General features: G+C 37.0%; 1 protein-coding gene across 7 annotated transcripts in view; it reads right to left on the bottom strand.

The window, feature by feature from the left end:
* Positions 1 to 25,285, bottom strand: part of MPDZ (multiple PDZ domain crumbs cell polarity complex component) — a 153,481-nt gene that overhangs the window by 122,360 nt on the left and 5,836 nt on the right. For 4 of the 7 annotated variants that reach the window (XM_059143564.1, XM_059143567.1, XM_059143569.1 and 1 more), the window contains exons 2-3: positions 5,294 to 5,375; positions 2,549 to 2,715 (exon numbers count right to left, since the gene is read on the bottom strand). In XM_059143564.1, coding sequence (XP_058999547.1) covers positions 2,549 to 2,715; positions 5,294 to 5,309 — 183 coding nt within the window. In that variant the 5' untranslated portion in view covers positions 5,310 to 5,375. Of the gene's footprint in view, positions 1 to 2,548; positions 2,716 to 5,293; positions 5,376 to 11,374; positions 11,542 to 21,833; positions 21,934 to 25,285 lie in introns of those variants that run through there. The other 3 variants (XM_059143565.1, XM_059143566.1, XM_059143571.1) reach the window with 3 other exon arrangements.

Here is a 25,285-nt window from a genome sequence, read left to right as displayed (position 1 = left end):
ACCCATGGTGCATATAAAATTACACAACTGAAAACATAACTCAGGTAAAAGATAAGAAACAGAAGTTAGCCACAGGTTAGACTGGTATAACTACTGGTTTAAAAGCACAAAAAAAATTCATGCCTAGATTCACTAATTAAATATTAAATTATAAATATTAACAAATTTTTTTTAAAGATTTTATTTACTTATTTGACAGAGAGAGATCACAAGTAGGCAGAGAGGCAGGCAGAGAGAGAGAGGTAAGCAGGCTCCCCGCTGAGCAGAGAGCCCAATGTAGGGCTCGATCTCAGGACCCTGAGATCATGACCTGAGCTGAAGGCAGAGGCTTTATTAACACACTGAGCCACCCAGGATCCCCAAATATTAACAAATTAACAGGTAGTAAACCACACAGAAAATCTAATCCTAACACTATAGGTCTGTAATATTTATGTTTAAACTTTAAAACAGAAAATAATACAAAATTTTGAAAGGTAGTCTAGTCATACAAGAAAAAGATGGTTCGACAAACAAAGGAAATTGAGTCAGTAAAATGAAGACTAAAGTGAAGAGTCACAGAAACTATGAGAGATATGGATGGTTTCCACCAGAATTGAACTCCTGACCTCTAGGAGACAAGTTTCTACCCTCAGGAAAAAAAGAAAAAGAAGATGTGAGACAGGCTGCAGAATCACAAAAGGGGAAAGACTGTGCCTTTGGGAGGCAAGAAAACCACGTTCCAGTTCTGGCTTCGCCCTTATTTACAGCCAAATCACTCAAACTCATTAAGTATTTGTAATACACAGGATGCGAGCCAGCTGGTTTTCTTGGTCCCTTCCAGCATTTGAAGAGGTGACCAAAAAGCCAAAAGTCCAAAGACATTTGAGACATGCTTACAGAATGCCCAAACCTCACAATGTCCTGAGTCTTGAAATACATCAGCATCTCTCATCAATACTGAACTTGGTCGCAGACTACCTGGCTTGATAACATTATGCTCAAGGGTTTCCAAGGAGATTTCAGCTGAATCACGGGACCCAAAGTTTTAGAGCCCATACCCTACTTCTAATTGGAAATGGTAAAACAAGGTCAACAACCAATAAACCTAGGTCTCCCCTGCTTTCAGGGCTAGAAGAGATACTTCTAGTTCTCTCTTTAGTTGTATTTCCTAACACAGTAGTACTTTTTGTTTCAACTTTTCCTCCCATTCTCATCATATTTTCAGATAATATAATAAGGGGAGAAGACATCTGTTCGACTTCTTCACTCTCTCTGAAAAACCAGATAATCTTCCACATCATAATTACACTTCTACTCAGAACACTGATCTCTCCAAACTCTTGCCAATTCATTTTGAAAAGGAGTATCTAAAACCAATCTTTTCAATAACTTCCAAAAAACTCAACAAAAAATACCCCAAACACAACTACATATAACAAAAACCACCCTTTTCTTAATTCATGATCACAATTTTTAAATCATTAACTAATAATTCACTAGAGAAAAATATTTTTAAAAATTCTTCTTTGTTTTTTGCATATTTTTTTTTAGTATCTAGATTAAGAATTTATGTGACATTAAAAAAATTCCCTCTCTATTGCTACTATTTGTTCTTTTTGCATTTGGCACATTTTTTTAATTGGAGCTATTCTTTCACTGAATTATAAAACTAGTCTTTAAATTTCATTTTTAACCTTTTAAGGCAGAATATTTGTTAGCAAGTCATCCATAGAGACTAAATTAATGCTGAAAACATTAGAATGAGAACTAACTTAGACTGAAGGCATAAATGAGACTGACTTCAAGCCTTGTAAGGATAACAATTTCAAAAAACATTTTTTTTAAAAAACCTGAGAAATGTGATTAAAATAAGAAAGTTCAAAGAACATCTAACTTGAGTGTTTGTTCTGTCATTGTAATGTTTCAATTTTAATATAAATGCTAGGAAATTTCAAGGCTCTTTATTTTTTTTACAGGGAAAAAAACAGTGTTACATTTAGAGGTTCTAATGTTTATCACCATCTGATGCTGTCATTGGAAGCAATTGCTACTTACACTCTTTTAAGAAGTGAGAATTGCAATTTCTCTAACTGATGACAATGTAATTATTTCTTTTACTGTCAAAATAGAGGTGATTTCCCTTCCTCACACACATGATTACACATGCAAATCCAGGCTTATCTGAAATCTTATAAGTGTGCTGAATGTCTGAATCCGAATGCACAAGATCACATGAACAATGAGCCTCAGTGGGAATGGAAACCAAGTCCACAGCCATCTACCCTCAACTTATTTTTATCATCCCCTTGTCCTATAGGGACTCATACTTCAGCATCCACACAGCTTTCAACACAATGTCATATCATCTACAATACACAGCAACAACCATTACAAAAATAACTGGGGGTGGGGAGTCACAGTGAATCTGAATGTCTCATTTGGAGATTTAAATGACTTTATTAACTGTTCATTAACACATACAAAAATCAGCCTTTCAGAAAAACACAAGACTGTCACAAGATCTATGCCATGCTGTGAACACGGCTTTGGGAGAATCGTGTCCTACCTGGTCTTTCAGCTGCTGTACAGAAGCCTGAAGGTTCAGAATCTGACTGAAGAGCGGGCTCTGCAAGACTGACTTGAGAAGGTTCAATTTGTCTTCATTGGCTCCATCTCCACGTTCTCGCAGCTTGGCTTGCAAGCGCTCTGCTGCCTGCAGGGCTCGGTTTTTGTCTAAACCAAAGGGCAGCATTGGTCACTAACAGGATTCAAAAGATACACACCAAACCCCGCTTACTAGAAATCCTAAAACTATTCCTTTCGAGAGCATAAAACTGACTCAGAGAAAACAGAACTGTAAAATGTCCCTAGATATATGTCCCTCACACCTTGAAGTTTCTGGTTAGAGAGTCTGTCTGAAAGCAGAGAACTGGTTATAGTGGATGCCACAAGCACCTCATTGTTGCTCCAGTTCAGATGGGGTATATTTGAATTCCAACGCCAGCTGTCAACTCTTTCATATAAACTACTGAAAACCAAACACTTCATGAACTTGCAAATGCTAACACTTTCACTTTTTCAAAAACTTTATTTACATTTAAGAAAAATTAAAACTATAACTTACTCACTAATAATCGGATGTAGATGATGTCACTGATGAGTCATAACATCCAAAACACAACAGTTTTGTATATTAAGGAACGAACATTCTATACTTGACAAGTCACTTGAAAATGTATCACAACAATATATAACCCTTCAAAAACACTTGTAAATACTCTTTCCCCAAAATTAAATAGGATATCCATATATGTATCAAACCAAAATAATTCAAATATTTATTGACCACCTTATATATCAGGCATTAAAGTTACAAAAGTAAGTATTTGAATAAGTGTATCCCTAATAATCCCAGCATCTTACAGGCATGCTTCCACCAGATGGTGATTTTCTATGACAAATCACATTTAAAAACCTGTCCTTAAAACTCTCTCGCACTTTTTCACAAGTGAACCCAAATTTGTTTTAAAGAAATGAAGACCATTCAAATATATGTTCTAACAGATTCATCATGGTAACAAGGGTATCTATTCTTCATTTGCCATATTACAGTAATCAAAGAGTGGGAATTATCACCACAGACACTTCTGATAGAACCAAATGTGGGATGATGCAGAAATGGGGAAATTAAGGCATAAATTAATGTTGACCATGAGTTCACATGCATACACAAATTTAAACAAACGGTATTTACTCATTAGTAATTAGTATTTATTTATTTATTTGTATTTTTTGAGAGAGAGAGCATGATTAGGGAGGGTCAGAAGGAAAAGGAGAGAGAGAATCTTAAGCAGGCTCCAAGCCCAGCACGGAGCCCAGTGCAAGGCTCCATCTCATTACCTGAGATCATAACCTGAGCTGAAATCAGGAGTTGGATACTTAACTGACTGACCTATTGAGATGCCCAATTATAAGTACAATTTTAAAAATAAATAATGATAAAGGCATGAGAATTTTATTCTGTGTCTTATTTGTATCTAGATTTGTATCTCAGTATACAAATTTGGTATTAATTTCCATGCTAATTCTTGGAAGGTGTGCACGTCAGCAATAACTTACAAAATAAAGATTGGAAAGTGACATTATCAATAATTCTCTATTTCTCCTTCACTGTCCACTTTCTTATGAGGAACTTTGCTTTGTGGACTAGTAGTAGTCTTTGTGGCATGTGGCTTTAAGTATAAAATGGGGGATAAAGGTAACACGTACCACGTACTTTCATCACTCACATAGTACCAGGAGCAAAAGTCAGAGTAATGATCCCCACTATCAAAAAAGCAGCTCCTTCCCCTTTTCCTTCCACCTATTCTCCTCTATTCCCCAAAGCGTGCAGGTATTGGGGCACCAGCCACTACCATCAAGGCACCTAAGTGAAATCCAGATACCTCCCAATAGCCATACCCCAACATTTCCCAGGAAAACACGAGGCATTAGGACACCAGGAGAGGGATGCGTGAACAGGATATGCCTGAAACTAGTTCTACAAACCAGCTTCTCTAAAACTAAAGAGCAGCGAAAGAAAGAGTAACATGTGAATTTGGGTATTTCAACCTATATTATCTCATGATAGAAATTAAACTGCCTTAAATCATCACTGAAGTTTGTCAGCCTAAACGATTGTTATTGTTATAGCTCAATGGTCAACTTAAAAGTAAAGCTCAGTAGGATTTCAACTGCCAGGGGCACCTGGGTGGCTCAGTGGGTTAAAGCCTCTGCCTTCCGCTCAGGTCATGATCCCAGCAGACAGTGGGCTGTCTGCTCAGCGGGGAGCCTGCTTCCTCCTTTCTCTCTCTGCCTGCCTCTCCACCTACTTGTGATCTCTGAGCTCTGTCAAATAAATAAACAAAATCTTAATAAAAAAAAAAAGATTTTAACTGCCAGAAATATAGAAGCCAATGAGTTTCTTTCAGTATCAAAAATACTGTTAAGCTTTCTGGTGCTCTCTACAAACACCTTAACCAGAAGTGGGTCCATAAATCAGAACAAGATTTACATTAAATTTCATTAAAACCCATAATTGGTAGAACATTTCATATGTCTTTATCTTTTGCTTACAAATGATTTGTTTTTATAGCACTTCAGATTAAATCATCCAAATATAAAAACACATTTCCCTGCTGTAATGCTAATGGATAAAAACTTCAAAAAACCAAGTTACGAGACAAAATCCTGCTATGTAGAAAAACCATTTTAAAGATCCTAATGGAAAAAAATCTGGTTCTTAAAGAAAATAAGAAGGAATAGGTCTTACCTATAGTTTCTAACATTTTTTTTTCCCCCAAAGGTCAGTGTTCTTCTCTATAATGATTTTAAACAGCAACTAAAACAGAACTCTGGGGAGAAAAGAAATAAAATGGAATGGTTATGTTTTATCACAACATTAAAACTACATAAAAAGTACTTGATGGTACCACAATTCCATTGGCCATTAAAATCTTGATTTAACTTAAAATAGCTTCATAGGCAAAAAGAAAAAAAAAAGTAATCATTTTAGGATTTATTCAAAATTATTCAAAGGTAATACTAGCATAGTAAGATAAAAGGCATACAATGTGTTTTAAATAAGATGGCATACATATCCCAAAATACTCAAGAACTTCTCAACACAGATCACTATAATCTTAGATTCACTTACAGATTCTCACCCACAGAATAAGGAACTTACTTGACTCTGCATGAGAAATTCGGTGGGCAAAAACATTAAAACATAAAAAGCAGAAGATGTAATCCTGCCTTTGATTGCTCACAGTCCTAACTTGGGACAGCATACACACATACCAATTAGAAATAAACTATGACACTCATGCAGTATGTGAACCAATGGGAACTACTAATACATTAAATCATGGATGAAAAACTGAATAAAAGAAAGCATAATGTTAAATGGAGGAAGGGTTTTTCAAATGCTTTTAAAATACCCTCCTCACTATAATATTCTCTTCTCCCTCATTCAAAATAAACTTTCTCAACTCCTTCAACTCAAACACACTCCTCTTTCTCTGACAATACTTACCCAGATTCTTTAAAGTACCAGCTACAGATTCCCAATGGCAATGTCCAAATCGCTAATGGCAATGTCCAAATCGCTAACCATACCTCATCTTTGCTGTCCAACAATTTATATGTCCTCTCCCTGGTCACACCCACCCTCTGCCTTGCAGAAAAACCTCAATCATTCCTTCAATGGAGAAAAAAGGTCTACAACCCATTTTCCTCACTTTTGGAAGATGAAATAGGATTTGTCTGAGAAGGAACAAGTTGCCCTTGTTGTCTCTTTAACAGAAAATGCATCTGGGACAAAAGGAGGTCCGTGATGTGTATGAGCAGATGCAGAGACCATCCATCAATGCCTGTGATTAGCTTTGTATAATAACAGAGAACAGTTCTGACTTTCCTTATCCTGATTTAGAATACACTATTTAAAACATCAACTCCACTGGAAACAGACAGCTCTACTACTGACACTTTCTTTCCTGGGGTCAAGAAAAGAGGGCAACAGCTCTAACTTGGAATTGAAACCTAAATAACAGTGTAGGAACCTTAGTTTCCTAGGAAACTTAATCATTGGATATACTGCAATAAATGAGATAAAGTATATAAATTTCCAGCTCGTAGTATAACTCACACTGGAAAATACATATTCAGGATTAATGCTGAGCCCATAGAGACGAGCATTTCAATGTCAGGCATTGTGTGATTTCATGGGAAAAAATACAGGGAAATCTTTAAAATAAACTAGTCATATTTTAGTCTTATTGCCATGGGATACTTCATAAGATAGCATACTATTGGGTTCCCCCCTCTCAAAAACTTACTAACTCCTGACAGTTGTTAAAAAATCAAAGAAAGGATACACCAATAAAAGGAAGGCCAATAACTGATACATGCCTAGGAGGAAGACAGCTAGCAACAGAAGAGCAAGACTTGAGGGAGTGTGATCACCTGTGGCAACATTTCCACTGGCCCCTTACCAGCTGCAATGCCCTGTGGAATCACTGTCTCTCTCTCCTGCACTAGAAAACTCTAATTACAAATGAATGATACTCAAAGTTTGAGTATCAAACTTTGTATCAAACACATCAGTACTAGCTAGGCACAATAAAGTCAGCTCTATCTTCCTCCCCCTTTGAAAAATTAACTTGGAAAGACAAACAGTATTCATGACTTGGAGGGGGAGGTAGCCCATTGATTTAGAAACCCACTGATTTACGAGGAGTCTGCAGACAAAGTACAGAGTAAGCAGTTCCCCACTGAGAAAAACACTGTCATCCCAAAGTTCATCTACAAGTTGGTTATGTGGAAAGAGAATTACTTTTCTTTTCTTTTCCCCAGAGAATCTCTTATCATAGTGCTTTTGTTTTTGTTTGTTTTGGTTTTTTTTTTAAGCTCCACTGAACAGCAAGTCAGACATTAGCTCCCAGATGACAGCTCCATTCCTCTAGATTTCAGAATTTAAAAAAAAAAAAAAAAAAAAAAAAGAGTTTCACAGTTTCTCTTCTCTGCTCTGATGTCCGTAAAATATTTTTTTTTTTTTTAGTTTTTCCAGATTTTATAATTAGTAGCCATGACAAAGAGATAAGAGGTTAAAAACAACAACAAGGGCGCCTGGGTGGCTCAGTGGGTTAAAGCCTCTGCCTTCGGCTCAGGTCATGATCTCAGGGTTCTGGGATTGAGGCCCGCATCGGGCTCTCTGCTCAGCAGGGAGCCTGCTTCCTCCTCTCTCTCTCTCTGCCTGCCTCTCTGCCTACTTGTGATCTCTGTCAAATAAATAAAAATAAAAATCTTTAAAAAACAACAACAACAACAACAACAACAAAACCTGTTCCTTTCCATGCCCTATACCCCATCCTAAGGATTCAGCTCTAACTATAAAGAAACTCATCTGTAACCACAGACATTTTGATATGGGGAGATAGAGTCCACACGCGTTGAACTGCATGAATTCTCCTTCTCATCCCACCATCAACCTTCCCTCTTCAACCCCCTCAATACTGTGTGGAAACAGAAGGGTACCTGGGTGATAACTGTGGGTCATGGCCAATGGGTAAGATGTAAAGAAATTCCAATAAATGCCAAAAAATGCCAAGTTCTGAAGGCTGTTCTGGACAATTCAGGGTAGCTAGTGAAGATGATGAGTCAGAGGGACAGTAAAGAGAGGAAATGAGATGTGAACAACACTAATGCTGGAGCAGAAGCAAGGGTGGTAACAGCAAACATACAACAGCCACCACATCTTGTGCACTGCTTGAAACTTATGTTATCCAACTAAGGCCTTTAATCTTTACACAAGCCACTTACTTTATAAACAAGGAAACTGAGGCACTGAAAGAGGAAGCAACTTGCCCAAGGTCATACCACCAGTACATGATGGAGCCAGATGTGGACCCAGGCAGTTTGGCTCCTATTAACTTCTACAATATGCTGCCTCTCAACAGGAGGAAGATTCACCTTACTCTTCTCCTTCCTCTTTCCAAGTTCAAAACTGTGCTGAGTTTACGCTTCACAAGGAGAAACCAGAGAAACAAACAGACCAAAGTGCATGACGTCTGAAATGGACAGGTACAGACAACTTAACACAACCAACAATCCATACAAAGCTATCAACAACTCAGAACTAAGTATTTTAGAAATTATGGGTAGGTTAAGATCAGTAATAGTCACCATTTATATAATGCTCATATGTTTAAATAAATCACCCAAGATCTGAAGAAAAATCTCCAAGAAAAATAAGCCTCCTTACAGTAATATTCAAAGTACATTAAAAAAAAAAAGGCCGCAATATTTCAAGGTGCTAAATCCCTCAACACAGTGGAAATAGGCATATTCAATCAAAAATTAGCATCAAAAATTAGCTACTGTACACTAGACCCATCTTTTACTGTCCATGTAATTCTGCCTTAGACATGTACTATGTGGGTATAACTGAAGCTATTAGAGCAGCCGTGACACTCAGAACTACAGGTCGTACACCGTAGGTGGTTCGGGGACCTCAGTGCCTATGAAGCACTACAGTACTGGGCAAGGGCAGGCTGTGCACGACATCCTGGGACCAGGGACCCTGACCTGCATGCTCTTCACATTATCCTCCACTGCCTTGCATATTACTCTACCTTCCTGAGAAGGCAACAGATGAAGGGAGAGACTCAGGTCTTACTCAAGGTCACACAGCTAGTAAGCAGAGAACAGAGTTGAATCCAACTCTGCCTGAATTCAAAGCCCACACTCACTCTATCACACACATTTTCCATATTATACTGCAAAAATCATATAGTGGACATACATTGTCGGATAAAGAAAAAAGACTGTGTAAGACAATGTGTTAAGTTGCTAGTATCTGTATAAAAGGGAAGGGAAATGTTTGTGCAAATGAATTAATATGTACATTTGTAAAAGAACAGACTATTTCTGTAAGTTTTCCAAAGACAGTAATAGTGGGGGGGGGGGCCTATGGGATACTAAGAGAAACTTATTCTGCACTGTATTTCTTTTGCTTTTTTTTTTTTAACTTTCTTAGAATTTATTTATTTATTTATCTATCTATCTGACAGAGGGAGAGAGTACCAAGTATGAGGAATGGAAAAGAGGGAGAGGACGAAGCAGGTTCCTCATGTGGGGCTCAATCCCAGGATCCTGAGATCATGACATGCCATACTTAGCAAATAGAAATACAGGAAACAGGAATACTTAACAAATGGAAATACAGAAATTTTCTATTAGCAAATAGAAAAACAGGAAATATAGGAAACTTAGCAAATAAAAATACAGGAAAATGAATTAATTTTTTAGTATAAGCACATCTTGTACAATTCTTGGGACATACTTATAACTAAACACTAATTTGCTGATTATCTGAATTTCAAATTCAACCAGGCATCCGTTATTTTATATGGCAACCCTACTTATGTATATATATATATTACCTTGGGGAAAAAATCAAATTCTAAAAATCATTTAAAATTTAAGGCCTTTATGCTTCTTGCAGAGCATTAACAACATTAATGTCATTAATAATGACAGAGTTGCCATGTCCTTTGCAAAGCTCTAAAGATTTTAGCTGTGACCAAATGACTGTCCAAAAACTAGATGATAATTGAAGTTTCAGGAGGGGATAAAAATCAAGTCAAATTTGGTTTTATTTAGAAACAGGAACTGATTAGTTGACTAATCGTACTTTTCAACAAGTTGTACTGGTAATGTGTGGGCACAGATTGTAAGTAGTAAAGAATCAGTGCTTCAAACATAAAACAGATCATTCTGTCCAATGCAGATTATATGGCAACTAGCAAGTAAAAATATGTTTTCTGCTAAAAATAACACAGAAAGAGAAACTGTCCCAAATGCATAAAATTTTCTAGTTATCTTAAACAACTCTAACTGTAAAAGAGGTACAAGTTTAGTTTTTGTGGGTTTTGTTTAGTTGTTAATTCCAGTTAATATACAGTGTTATATTAGTTTCAGGTATACAATCTAGTGATTCCACAATTCCACATATCACCCAGGACATGGGTACTCCTTAATTGCCATCATCTATTTAACCCATCCCTGACCTCTACCCCTTTGTGAACCATTAGTTCATTCTCTATAATTAAGAGTGTGTTCCTTGATTTGTCTTTTTTTCCCCCTTTGCCCCCTTGTTCTGTTTCTTAAATTCCACATGAGTGAAATCATAGATATTTATTTCTCTATGACTTATCTCACTCAGCATTATACTCTCTAGCTCCATCCATGCCATTGCAAATGCCAAGATTTCATTCTGTTTTATGGATGAAAAATAATCCATTGTATATAGATACCATATCTTTTTTATCCATTCATCAATCCACAGACACTTGCGCTGTTTCCATGCCTTGGCGACTATAAACAATGCTATTAAAAACAGCCGGGTGGATGTATCCCTTTAGAATCAGTGTTGTTTTGTTTTTGTTTTTTATTCTTTGGGTAAATACCCAGTACTGCCATTGTTGGATCGTAAAGTTGTTCTATTTTTAAATTTCTGAGGAGACTCCATACCGTTTTCTACAGTGGCTGGCTGCACAGTTTGCATTCCCACCAATCACACACAAGTGTTTTCTCCACATCATCGCCAACACCTGTTATTTCTTGTGTTGTTGATTTGAGCCATTCTGACAGGTGTGAGATTATATCTCATTATAGTTTTGAACTGCATTTCCCTGATGGGGAGTGATGATGAACATCTTTTCATGTGTCTTTTGGGCATCTGAATGTTTTCTTCAAAGAAATGTCTGTTCCTGTGTTCTGCCCATTTTTAGTTGGATTCTTTGTTTTCTGGGTACTGAGTTTTATAAGTTCTTTATATATTTTGAATACTAACCCTTTTATCAGATGTCATTTACAAATGTCTTCTCCCATTCCACAGGTTGCCTTTTTGTTTGTTGATTGTTTCCTTCATTGTGCAGAAGCTCTTTATTTTGTTGAAGCCTCAATAGTTTTCTTTTGCTTTTGTTTTCCTTGCCTCAAGAGAGATCCAGAAAAAAGTGGCTATGGCCAAAAAGAGGTACACCTTTTTTTTTTTTTTTTTTTAAGATTTTTATTTATTTATTTCAGAGAGGGAGAGAGAGACACACAGCAAGAGAGGAAATACAAGCAGGGGGAATGGGAAAGAGAAAAGCAGACTTCCCGCCGAGCAGGGAGCCAGATGCAGGGCTCGATCCCCAGGACTCTGGGATCATGACCTGAGCCAAAGGCAGACACTTAATGACTGGGCCACCCAGGCACCCCAAGAGATATACCTTTATTAAGTGAGTTTGCTGCAATGCTTTGTGGCTGGTCATCACTCAGCATCCATTTACTGCATTTTTTTAAGACTTTATTTATTTGACAGAATGAGAGCATGAGTAGGTGGAGCGGTAAGCAGAAGGAGAGGGAGAAGCAGGCTCCCTGCTGAGCAGACAGTCCAATGCAGGGCTAGATCTCAGGACCCCAGGATCATGACCTGAGCCAAAGGCAGACATGTAACTAACTGAGCCACCCAAGTGCCCCTATTTACTGCATTTAAATTTAGCATCTGTCTCATTCACAGCTGCTGCAGCACTACCTGAAGTTAGACAAATGCAAGGCTATAGTCATTTGCAGGTAGTTTGTCATAACATAAATTGGCAATGAGAGTAAAACTTACATTTCTAATCATAAGTCACATTCTAGGGAAATGTTCACTATCCACCAATGTTAGTGCACTCATCCAAAAGAAGCCACTCCACCTCTTCTTAGTATCTGTTCTTTTGAACTTCTCCTTCATTTCTACAGGCTTGATCAAAAAGTATTCATGAACAAAATTATTTTCAAGCTCATATTTATGAATCTTTCTGAATCCTTTCAACAATAATAGAATTTAATTCTTTTCTGTTCCCCAGAATGACAGAAAATTAAGTATCAAATAAACTTACCTTTCCAACATACTTGAAATACCAACTAATGGTTTTGTCCTTTTATAAAACAGAAAGAAAAATTACCTGTCCAAAGTAAAAAATGCTAAGGGGGCCAGAGGGTGAGAAAAGAACCAAATTTTGTTAGTTACTGATTCAGCAATACAGGGGGCACCTACATGACTGGCATGTTGTTGGGTGGTGGAATTAGAAAAATGAAGAAACAGTCTGGGAACTCATGGGCCAAGGAAACAGAAGAAAAAAGCAAGTAAGCAGACATTTAAAAACACAAATGACAGAAGCAGGGCACCAAACTCAAATTAAAGAGAAAGGGAAAGCTTCCTGGAGGCAAAGACCCCTGCACAGTATCCTAAAGAACAGGTTAGAGTCACAGTGGGAATGATGAGCGCTCCCCATGTGGAGGCAAAAGCACACGGCTCCTTCTGAGCACTTCTTATTCCTGGATTGGGGCAGGAAAAGAGAAGAGTCAGAAAAAAGTGATAAAGCTAGAGATGTGTTTACAGGCTAAATTACTGAGGGCCCTGTATACCATTCTTAAAGAGTTTGGACATTTAATTTTGAAGTTTATTTTGGTGTAGTGTGATATGGTCAAACTTTGTTTTAGAAACATCAGTCTGGTAATGGTGTAGAAGACCTATAAAAACAAGAGAAACTGGAAATAAGAAGGCCAGGTAAGAGGCATTTTCAAAAACATTGTATTTGGAGACAGGGCTTTTAGGATGTACTTAACGTTGAATGAGGTCACAAGGGAATGGTCCTCATCCAGTAGGACTGATGGTCTTATAAGGAGAGGAACAACTATCTATCTATCCCTTCCTCCCTCCTCCTTCCACATGCAAGTACCAAAGAAAAGCCACGTAAGGCACAGTGAGATAGTGACCATTGATAAGCCAGGAAGAGAGTTTTCATCAGAAATCAAACCCTGCTAGACCTTGATGTTGGATTTTCGAGCCTCTAAAACTATGAGGAATTAAATTTCTGTTGTTTAAGACACCCAATCTGTGGTATATGTTATGGTAGACTAAACTAACTAATACAGATTTCAATCTTCCCACTGCCCTGCTCCAAAGAATGTGCTACTAAACACTATGCTGTCTCGTTCTTTTCCAACCATAACCAGGAGAACAAGGGTTAGGCTTCTCACTCAAAGGAAGACAATCTAAGTGCTGACCGGAAAGCTAGAACAAGGCTACACTCTGTCTCTTGGGAACTAAAGAAGAGAAACACTAGAGAATAAACCAAAGATAAGAGGAAGATAAGTAAAGGATGAAAGGCTAAGATAAGGCACAAGCCTGATTTATGAGACTACAGAACAAATCAGATGAGAGAGACAGAACACAGGTGACATTACAAGAGCAGCAGGTCTTCCTCTTGGGGAGATCTATCACCGCCAATGAGAGGTAAACAGAATAACTGGTCCCTAAGACACACAGTCACTGACATCCATTCTTACAGTGAACTTCATTTTGGCAGAGATAATTTGTAGGAAGCTCTTTATTCCATTCTATCACAGCCTGCTTGGGTATAGCACCACACTACCACAACCCACATAAACCAATCCCTTCAAGCATTCTGTTATAGAAATACCCTTGGCTTCTTTAACTATTTCATTTGGACACTCTACTTTGAATAAAGATCTGAGGCAGCTTACAGGCAAAGGTAAGTTTAATAAGACCACTGAAATAACGAAGAACCTTACAGGAGGGATAGTTACATCAGAAACACAAAGCATGGGGAAGCAGCTACTATGGCAGATGAATAAAATACTATGAAGTATTCAGTTTCAATCAAAGCCCAAGAAAACCACTAGGTTCCAACCAAACAAAAGAAATCTGCTATTGAAAAGGCAAGTGAAATCTAATTGACAAGGTTTCATTCTATCGGTGAAACCACAGTAACTCTGAAAAACATTTACAAATAATTAAAATATGTCTAGCTAACAAATTACAGTCATAGGAGAATAGAAATACTTCCATTTCAAACTCCACTAGAAAAACAAGAAAAATATACACATTTAAAATTTAAAGTAACACTTAAAAAAAAAAACAGAAATGGAACCTATAGTTTATAAACTAGGAAAAAAGAAGCAATCTAAAAGAGGCTAGGAACAGAGAAAAAAAGAAAAAAGGAAAAAATAAATCCAAACATCTGTGGTCACAATAAATATGAATGGGTTAGACTCACTTATTGAGAATAAATTTACAGTCCACATTTCAAAAATGCAGAGAGCGGCAGAATAGTTTGATATTGTTTACCTGTATTATAAAATAACAATATATCCTTACATATAAATATATATACACATATTTTCATCATATCCAACAATGAATTAAAAAGACACATTCTTGAAATCAATTACAGATAGTAGTTATTTTCAGACAGATGAAAATGGTAGTCTCAGATCAGAGAGGGATCTAAAGGGAGCTTAAGCTTTCTCCATTTTTTCTTAAGGAAACTGTAACTTTTAGAATGTTTTTAAAGTACATATGCAAAAAGTAAATGGGTTGAAATATTTATGGATAAAATGGTGAAATGTTTAAGATTTGCTTTGGGAAGAGGGCAGAAACAACAGGACTGGCCATGAACAAAAGGCTGTTAAAACTGAATGATGGATACATGAGGATTCTCTATAATAATAATTTATTGTAATATATACATTGTAAAATGTACATTTGAAATTTTTTCTAATAAAAATTAGAAAAATAATAGATGGCAGTAAACATGTGAAAATATTAATGCCTAATTATGCAGGATAGAACTAGAGATGATTATTTCCTTCTTCAAAATTCACAATGTTTTTGAAATCCTACCATTCTTCCTCAGGGGGAAAAAAAATTTCACCTCAAACTACTGTGTTACTTGGAAAAAAAAAATTTGCCACTGATAAATGTTGCCAGAAAAGTAACTGATTCCAGCTAGATTACTTAACTGCAGCAAAAGGAAATGAAATATTTTAAAAACATTTCTTCAAAAATTAATATCTCATAAGGAATTTTCATTTTAAAAATTTTCATTTTAAAAACAAAGCTTTATTCAGATTTCCTGATGGCTACTCAGCTGCTAGTTTCACCAAGCAGTTTTAGGTAAGAGCCTTAGAAGCAAAAGCTTATCGCTCTGGATTAGCCAACTCTGTGTGAGAGAGAGAACAGCAGGGCAGGAAGTGATAGATGACTGTAGCTGTTCTACTTCTGAAAGTAGAGACCAAAGTCCCCACATTGGGAAAAGATGGGTGAACCCAAGAAAGTGCACACAAATATAAATGCTTCAATTAAGAGAAAATGTATTTATCTTTCATACATATTCAAATGACAATTCAATATAATGAATAATCACATAATACATCTAACCTAATACTACAAATGAAGAAATGGCAAATTAATCCACAATTATGTAGACATATATAAATCAAATTCATTACTCTGACCACAAATCCACATACTCTAAACAAGTTTTGGTGAAAATAATATCTCATTCCCTTGCATAGTAATTTCCTAATAGGGAAAAGAAACCTGCAGGAAAATACAGTTAAGTGTCTGGCTTCAGCTCAGGTCATGATCCCAGGGTCCTGGGATTGAACCCCGAATTGGGCTCTCTGTCCAGCAGAGAGCCTGCTTCTCCCTCTTCCTCTGTCTTCCACTCTGCCTACTTGTGCTCGCTCGCCCTCTCTCTGTGTCATATAAATAAAATCTCCAAAGAAATTGTTTTTAAAAAAGGAAAATACATAAAATGCAGAAGTTGGAATATTATTGGTATACTTACACAATAATATATTTATACTAACAAACATGTTCATTGAACTTATTTTTGTATTGAAAGCTACTCCCTTTTATTTTCAAGACTGTTGGCCAGAGGTAGAGGGTTTACTATCCTTTCAAAAAGTATGTGTGTTCTATCCTTAACTGCAGATTCCCTAAAGCACAGAGATACTTATTTGATAAAGATGCTTACCAGATTCATAACCACTTCCAGAATTACACACTTAAATTATATTTTGTGACACTTTTGAGTTAATCTCTCCTATTTATTGCTCACGCTCAGGTATGAAATAAATGTTAGTGTTAAAAGGAACAACAAAAAACATGCAGGTCACGGACACACTAAAGCTCACGGAGGTGTGGTTACATGACAAATCACCAGTGTGTCTGGGATGAGAACCTTAGGCTGTTACCTATTACTCAACTGATTATTTGAAAGGCTGAACTTTCTTTTTAAATATATTAGATAAATCAAGTAGACTGCTTGCAGTCTACTGTATTAAATTTACTTCCTTTCTCCTTACCCTCCCACATAATGTTTTAAAAAAACAACCAACACACACACACACACACACACACACACACACACACACAATGGACTCCACAATACCTTCTCTCTGGGTGCCCTTTTTTACATATTTTCCACCCATAATGTTCTCTCTTAATACATCCCCGTAATGACAGGGGCCCTCCTCCCAAATTGTTAACTCACACCAAACACGGGGACTCAGGGAAAAGATTCAGATGCTTCCGAAAGTGCACATTTTGCTGCTTCTGTTCCCTTGTTCCCTAGCTAAACTCAGAGGAATTTAGATTGCTGGGCAGTTTGCCACTGTTTGCTACCACATTTTCAGTGTTAAGGACCAAGATGCAACAGGCCAGCATATTTCTTGGATAGAACCAGGCAGCAGGATTCCTCCAAGGGCTGCCCTTGCAGGGGAACAACAATGGGTTGGCATCAGACTCCAGAGGCAGCTGCTGCCCATAAGCACTCACTCCAATCATGTAATTTTCTTGAGGGAAACCAAAAATGCACAGAAGGATTAACTTAGTGCCACAGAATTCTCAGGTGCAACTCCTACGCTGGCAATAAATTCTCCAGAGAAATAACTTCAGGCTCCTGCCTCTTGCCCTTTTGCCTGCCTAGAATGAGGCAACTCTCCAGTGGCCCTGAGGCAAACTGTATCCTTGGTGTTTAGAAATACCATGGATACGCAAAGCATCCCCACGGACCCTGAAACATGGCCAGCAGCTGCTGTTAGGACTTATCAACTAGAGGAGGAGGTGACCGTACAGGAGATATCTGTCATTTCTCAGCTGCCCTCTCAGAGACAGGACTTTCATTGAGTTTGTGAGATCTCAATGATGATACTGAGGCAGGACAATACGTGGCTTTGTCAACTGTGACTGAACAATTCCTCAGAGTAAAGCCCTGAAGAACAGTATACAAACAACCTTTTCAATACAGACAAATGGTGGAAATGGGGGGTGGGGAGGGCAGACACGACAGGACACACAGAATATTATAACCTTGTTGCTGTTTCCACTTATCTCCCCAGCCAACTACTTCAAGTTCATGCCCTTCACCCAAGATCCATTTTCTAGGGCTTTTCCAAACTTTTCAAATAACTCTACTTCTGCTATTTCCCCATTATTGTTCCTAATTGTTTCTTCTGTTTTGGAATCTTTTCTATAAAAATTATGAGGACTGTCATCTATCATATTGTCTACTTGGCTGTTACAGAGCTTTAAGTACTATACATAATTAGATATTTGTATCCCTCCCCATCAATCAGTACCTCCTAAATTCAGTTTGTGGCCCTCCAGAATTCCCTTGGCTGAATTTCGATAGGAATAGAGATAAAGATTACAAACTTCACTCAGAAAAGAGCAGGCTCAAGTTTCTGATAGGAAATCCTCTGGGAAGAGAATAGTATATTGCAGTGATACTTAATGTGGCTGCTTTTCTCCCCAATGCTCCGGTGACCAGTAGTCTGCACCCCCCTGTTGGTTTGCTTGCCAGCTCCTTGCACAAAGAAGTATCATGTGTGTACTGAGAAGGACTGGTGAAAGATCATGCTTTCTCTGAGCCCATTTATGCAATTCTTTTCAAGGAGCAATTCAAAACCTCAAATTTAGCTGCAAGAAGAAATCAATCCATTTCCTGCAACTATTAATGCTTTATAATTTCAAATATCTTATTTGAAGATGTAAGAAAATTTCGTGAGTTTTTACTCTTCCTATAACATAACTTGCTAACACTACATTTTTATGGATGTGGAAATAGAAGGTCAAAGAGATTACTAACTTCCTCAAGGTCACATAACTCAGACTTTTATTAAGCAATCATATTTCTATAGCCATTATTATGTGGGGGTACTGAAAAGTCTATGTAATAAAACATTAACAACTATCTGAAAGTATCAGCCAAAAGTAATCTAATTCAGCTACAAGAGGATTTGGTGACAGAGAAGAAGGAAGCAATAACAGGCTTAAAAGCCTTATTCAATCAGATTGATGCCTGTTACTAGATTCCCTGAGTAACAAACTATTTAATTTTCCATGTCATTTTGCTGATTAAAAAAAAATCAACTTTATTCCTCAGATATAAATTGACCATCAAATATTCCCTTCAAGAGACAAAGTTTCCAAACATATATTCACCATTGATTTCTAAAATCTAAGCTTCATTGTAATCGACAAATTAATCAATAACTTGTTATTTGGGGCTTTAAAAAATGCTATTCACTGAAAGTAGTAATAAAACTGCGTATAAGAATTGATTGCCACTGCATCTACTATAACAGTAATTCTTCCATGGACTTAAATAGTCTCCATGAGTGACTTTTTTTAGGCAATGAACTAGCATATTTTCACTGTATGAAATTAAACCATTTATGAAATAGCTTTCCCATATTCTTGTCTTCTTAAATAGAGCATATACGCTTCACACATATGCCTTTCCTTTAATCCTGCCAAGAGATTCATATTAGATACACACATTTTTAAATAAGAAAATTGAGGATCAAAAAGATAAAAAGTGTTTCCCCCCACATTACAAAGCTTGTCAGCAATAGAGTTATTACTTAAAGTCAACCCATTTCTGACTGATAGCAAAACCAAGACCTTTCTGCTACATAGCTCTGTGCTCTAATACTACTATTACAGGTAAGAAAACAGTTATTTACCTTCAGATTACATAGCCCCAGGAACATATCTTTTAGAGTTCCTAGACTATCTCATAAAGCTCACTTTAAAAACAAACAAATTTTACTAACTGTGAGATCCTGAGCTGCTATTATAAAGTGGGCATTAACAATAACATGCAAAGCACCCACAAATAATAAGCATACCAAGAACTATTACTATTGTTATTTTGTCTTCTAATAGTGTCTGGACATCAACCTCTCCATTTTGCTATTTCCAATTTGCCATCAGATTAATCAAGCTTATTAAATGAGTAAATCCTCAACACAAATGAAAATTGATCATTTCTGAATTGGGACTTGCAAAGTGCAGTAAAGAAAGAATATAGCTTTTAGGACATTTATCTTCCCATTGCTAAAAACTATATGCACTTTTTGTGCTACTGAATACCCAAAATCACCCCCTACAATACTTCAGAGGAGTAGAAATGAATCCAAATGTTGCAAAGTCTTAGAAGTCAGCTTAGTCAAAGAACTGACAGTTAAAAGAGTATTGTGTTATCTACCAGAAAACACAGAGGGAGAGAGCTGGTTTGATGTATGGCAAGACACAGATAAACACACAGAGCAGGAAAGGAAGAAAAAATAATGCGGTGAGGAAGCTGAAATGGAAAAGAGATAGAAAAGATGGAGGGGCAGCAAGATCATTTACAAAACTTTCAGAAATGTTCTGAACCTTCACCAGCCTAAGAAGAGGTAGAGCAGGGTGTTTTTTGTTTTTGTTTTAAAGATTTTATTTATTTATTTGAGAGAGAGAAAGAGAGAATGAGAATGAGAGAGAGAGGGGAGAGGTCAGAGGAAGAAGCAGACTCCCCGCTGAGTAGGGATTCCCAATGCGGTACTTGATCCCAGACTCCAGGATCATGACCTGAGCCGAAGGCAGTTGGTTAACCAACTGAGCCACCCAGGCGCCCAGAGCAGGGTGTTTACTGGGATCACAGAAGCAAAGGAAGAACTGAGTCATTTCCCCCACCAAAGTGAAATCTGATCTCAAAGGAAGACTTTCAACTCTATCTTTGTCACCCACTAAGCAGACAAACACAGTAAAGACCATTAAGTCTGAGTCACTTTCAGTTGTCAAAATTCGTAAGATAAAGTATGTGTTAAGTATGTAGAAAGTGAAAGTGCTGTGGGAGCGTTAGGCAGTATTAACAGCAGTATTAGCATCAGAATGGCTAACCCACAATGTTTCCTAATTTTAAGAACATCAACAGCAAAAAAAGACTATATAAATACATAGCATTGTATTCAGCAAGTTTTAACTACACACTTATATTCCCCTAAGCAGATTTAGCATTAAATACTTGCCCAGGATCCTTCTATTCTAACTCAAATCAATAGGCACTTTCACATCTAATTTTGTATTCATAGTTTTGTTACTTTTTTTTACTTAAGAGGCCCATAGCAAATTCTACAAATTTTAGGTTCCCCAAAGTCTGTATCTACCTCTATCACTGAAGCATATGGTAGAGCTGAATATGGACAGGTAACTAACTTTTGAGGTCTCAACTTAGTGGAAAACAGTTAAATAATTACACTGCAATGTGATATTCTTAATTCTATGAGAGAACAGAGAAATCCAGTGCTGTCGGCATGCATCAGAAAGAATTGGGAGGTGTGACATGAGAATTGTCCCTAAGGACACACAACCTAGGAGTGTATGGGAGACAGCCAAGAAAGGGAAAGTCATGTCTTGCTGAGGGAAGGACATCTGCTAAGGAAATGTCATCATAAAGAAACCAGAGAATTTAAACAACAGGGATCCTATAGCTCTGTGCTACCAAACTAAACAGGAGCCAGGAAAGCCAAGGCTCTGGCCTACTCGGATGCTTGTACTGCTCGCATAGCAGTGCATGTGAAATGGGTCGGGGGGACAGGCGGCAACTGAAATTCCTTTTCTGGAGAAATGATCTTGGTAATAGGGTAAATAATTCATGAAAAAGAGAAAGAACTATGATAGTGTAATCAGATGTTAGGCTGTTGAAGCAAGCCAATTGAAAAATAATATAAGCCAAGATTAAGGCAGATACCAGGAAAACAAAGAAATATACACACATTCATCAGAGGGAATCTAAAAAATTCAATGACCTCTAGATGCGTGCTAGGGGCAAGCAGAATGAGTGAGTAACACCAATGGAGTTGACTTTCAATGGTTCTAATGTGGGAAAATAAGAAATATTGGGACATTGTCAGCTTAAAGAGCAGAAAGATGTCTTCTGTCTTTAGAGGCATGGGTAAAAATGCATTCCTTGTAAACATATCCAGTTTGAAATGTTTCTAGAAAATAGGAAATATTAAAATTTAAGTTCCATGAGGGTAGGAATTTTTGTTGTTTTATTTTGTTTGGTGATAGTAATGGTCCCTTCTTCTCCCAGGGCTATGTCCCCAGAACCAGAAATAGTGGCTGGGTCAGATAAGGCACTCACCAAATAACCTGCTGAAAGAAGGAATCAACTGCATCTGCGCATCTGAGGACAAAAGAACGTGAAGGACCTAAGAGTAGGCAATCACCGGCATCTAGGTGTGCTGAAAATAAAGAAAGGAGATTAATCAGAAAGAATGTATGGACTTCTGAGAAGGGAGAAATGAAGCTGGAACCCTGGAGAGCATGAACATTTTAAAATATAATGCAATACATAAGAGTTATTTTAGGGCTAAAAATCAAGAAGTAAATCCCTTGAGGGTGCAAAGAGGGTGTAAGAAGGAAGGAAGAAAGGAAGGAAGGACAGACTGACTTATCCTTCATGCTTGATCTCTCTAAGTACCATATTCATAATGCACCCACTACAGCCAACACTCTAGGCAATGTTATTTCTGATACTGATACCAAATAAAGCTTAATTTGACATCATTTTGGTTCCTAGACCAATGTGAAAACAGAGTACTTATGGAAGACAACCTTGATAAGGTGAAATCAAAAACAGAGAGATCAAAATACATTTTTTTAATTTTTTTAAAAGATTGTATTTATTTATTTGACAGACAGAGATCACAAGTAGGCAGAGGCAGGCAGAGAGAGAGGAGGAAAGCAGGCTCCCCGCTGAGCAGAGAGCCCGATATGGGGCTCGATCCCAGGACCCTGGGATCATGACCTGAGCCGAAGGCAGAGGCTTTAACCACTGAGCCACCCAGGCGCCCCCCCCTTTTTTTTAATAGACTCCACACACAATGTGGGGCTCAAACTCACAACCATGAGATCAAGAGTCATAGGCTCTACCACTAAGCTAGCCAGGGGCCCTGAAATCAAAATATCTTAGCTAGACAACAAACAATCATCTATAAAGTAAATTAAAAATCCCTGCATAATGAAAGCCAAGATGAAATAAAGTCTACATATAGGGAGAAGAATATATCTAAAATATATATAAAATCAGCCATGATCCTCTCTTATTCATCTCCATACTAAACCAAAACAAATTCACCTTTGGATCTGCTGTTAATTGAATATTCATATACTCAAGAAGAAAATAAAATTTGTTCACAATTATAAAAGCAATGTTTTACATAATCTGTACTAAAGAACTGTGAGAGAGAACCTTGTACTCCTCTGACCGCCAAGAGATGTCCCTGTCTAAATCATCAGATAAGCTTGTCAGTCAGTGATAGTCTATGTTCCTGAGAATACACAGAGGAAAGTAAGCAAAACAGATGACAATTTACATCTTGCTGGCAAGATTCCAAGTAGTATAGACAAGGGGAAATTATATAAAGGAATCCAAATTCTTATGAACCTATCCAAACATGAACCTTAGCCATATAAGATAAATAAACACAGACCAATTCAATTCCCTAATTACTAATTCACAGATAATTGTAACAGGCTACACTACTTAGTTACCACATTAATTCCATAGGACTCACTAGGGCCATCTCTGACAACTGGCATTTTCTCTCTGAAAACATTTTAAGAGGTCTTATTTTCTTTCAATAAACATGAGTATTTGCTTCTTAATTAACTCTTCTACAACTTAACTACATTCACTAACTGTATTTTATTTACCATGGTAATCAAAAGACTAACTGTTAATATTAAGATTATATACCAACTTTTACTTTTGTAATAATCCAGAGACCGCATCTGCCTTAACTGATGTGTTTGGGTTGGTTTTTGCTCTTTTTTATTTTTGCCACTTAATTTCAATTAAATCATTAGAAAGTAGAGACAATCACCTAAGTGTCTGGCCCAAAATATCTGAGTGAAGCCCACAAAAACGTGTTTTCACAACATGATGATCATCTTTTCTCCAATTCTTTTTATGTCTGACCATCTTAGGTGTAACAGATCCTGAATGGCAATTATTTGGAAATTCAGGCATCAAATTACAACTTAATTATCATATTTACTATATGATTATCACATAAATTTGTCACAAGAAGTGACATACAAATCTATCAAAAACTATAAAAAATATGCAAGTAAGAGAATTAGCCAAGCAGTCTTAAAGCTGTGAGCTCAATACTGACTTCACAAGGTAGGATACAAAAATTTACAGAAAGCCTCAACACTCACATAACCATTTTTTTGTTTGTTTGGTTGGTTTAGTTTTTACATAATCATCTGACATCTTTAAAGATTAGGAAGCTTTAAATCTCTATTTCACATTTTTTTAGTTTTTTAAAAAAATTATATATGATTTACATATTTTAAAACTTCAAGTAACCCTTACATAAGGTTGAACACCAAAGTCAAAACCAGGTTGAAACTGAGAACAAATACAAGACAATGGCCAAAATGCAAGAGAATTCTAAACTACTGAAAAAAAAAAAAAGCAAAAAACCAAACAAAAACCTCTGAATGGTATATTCATTCAGTACAATGAATTAGCACTCAGAAATAAATAATATTAAACTATGAATAGAAGCAACATAGATGAGTCCCAAAATATAGAGTAAAAGAAGTCAGATAAAATGAGAGAATAATCCCGTATGATTTCATTTATTTAAAAGCCTAGAGAACCCAAATTAGTCTGTCCTGACAGAAAGATCAGTGGTTCCTTGGAAACAGGAGATGGGTAGGTAGGGGAGACAGGAAAGTATCACAAATGGTCATTAGGAAACTTTTAAGGGTGATGAAAATGTTTACTATCTTGATAATGGGAATGGTTACAACTAGACCAAAATTCAACAAACTGTGTACTTTCAATATATGCAGTTAATCGTATGTCAATTATAAATTACACATCAATAAAATAAATGATCCCTCTCCCCTTCCTGAGAAAAGGGTGGGGTCTGAAAGTCCTTAGTTTAACACCTAAAAGATGTTCACTGAACTTCACAGAGCAGGTCAGGGATCAATATTCCTGGCCTCTGAGCTGCTGCTTCTTCGGTTTTCCTACAGCCATAAAACATCTAAAAATACCCTGCGATTTAGCCTAATATAATATATACATTCAGAAGATTCTATCATAACAAAAAGGCATTCTCATGTTGTGTTTTTCTAAAAGGTAATAGAGTGACTATGTTTACTACTTCCAGCAAAGACACCAATGTGGTGGGAAAGGGGGTGGGGCACACAAAACTCCACTAAGTCCTACAGTTGAGGCTCCTCCAGTCCTACAGTAAGAAGGAAATAAATGCTGCCCAGAGGCAGACTTCATGCCTAACTTATTAAAATGAAATATCCTTGGAAGAATGGGGATAGTGAAGAAGGGGAACACCTAATCTAGAGCTTCACGAACTTTACACAGCAACAACTTAGAGAAATAGGACCAGTGAAGGGACCTGGTAAAGTTAAGGGAAGCTGGGCATACCTTGTCAAGATCAGGGGGGATCCTTTTAAACCACAGAATAACCTTTAATCTTTCGGATTCTGTCATCACAGTTTTGTTAGGTCTGTGAAGTCTTAAGAGCACAGAATGAGAGATTCCCATGACCATTT

The sequence above is a fragment of the Mustela lutreola genome, chromosome 12 (genome assembly GCF_030435805.1).
Source record: "Mustela lutreola isolate mMusLut2 chromosome 12, mMusLut2.pri, whole genome shotgun sequence".
Taxonomy (NCBI): Eukaryota; Metazoa; Chordata; class Mammalia; order Carnivora; family Mustelidae; genus Mustela; species Mustela lutreola.
The sequence above is the reverse complement of the archived record's forward strand: the minus strand, read 5'-3'. Positions and strand labels throughout refer to the sequence as shown.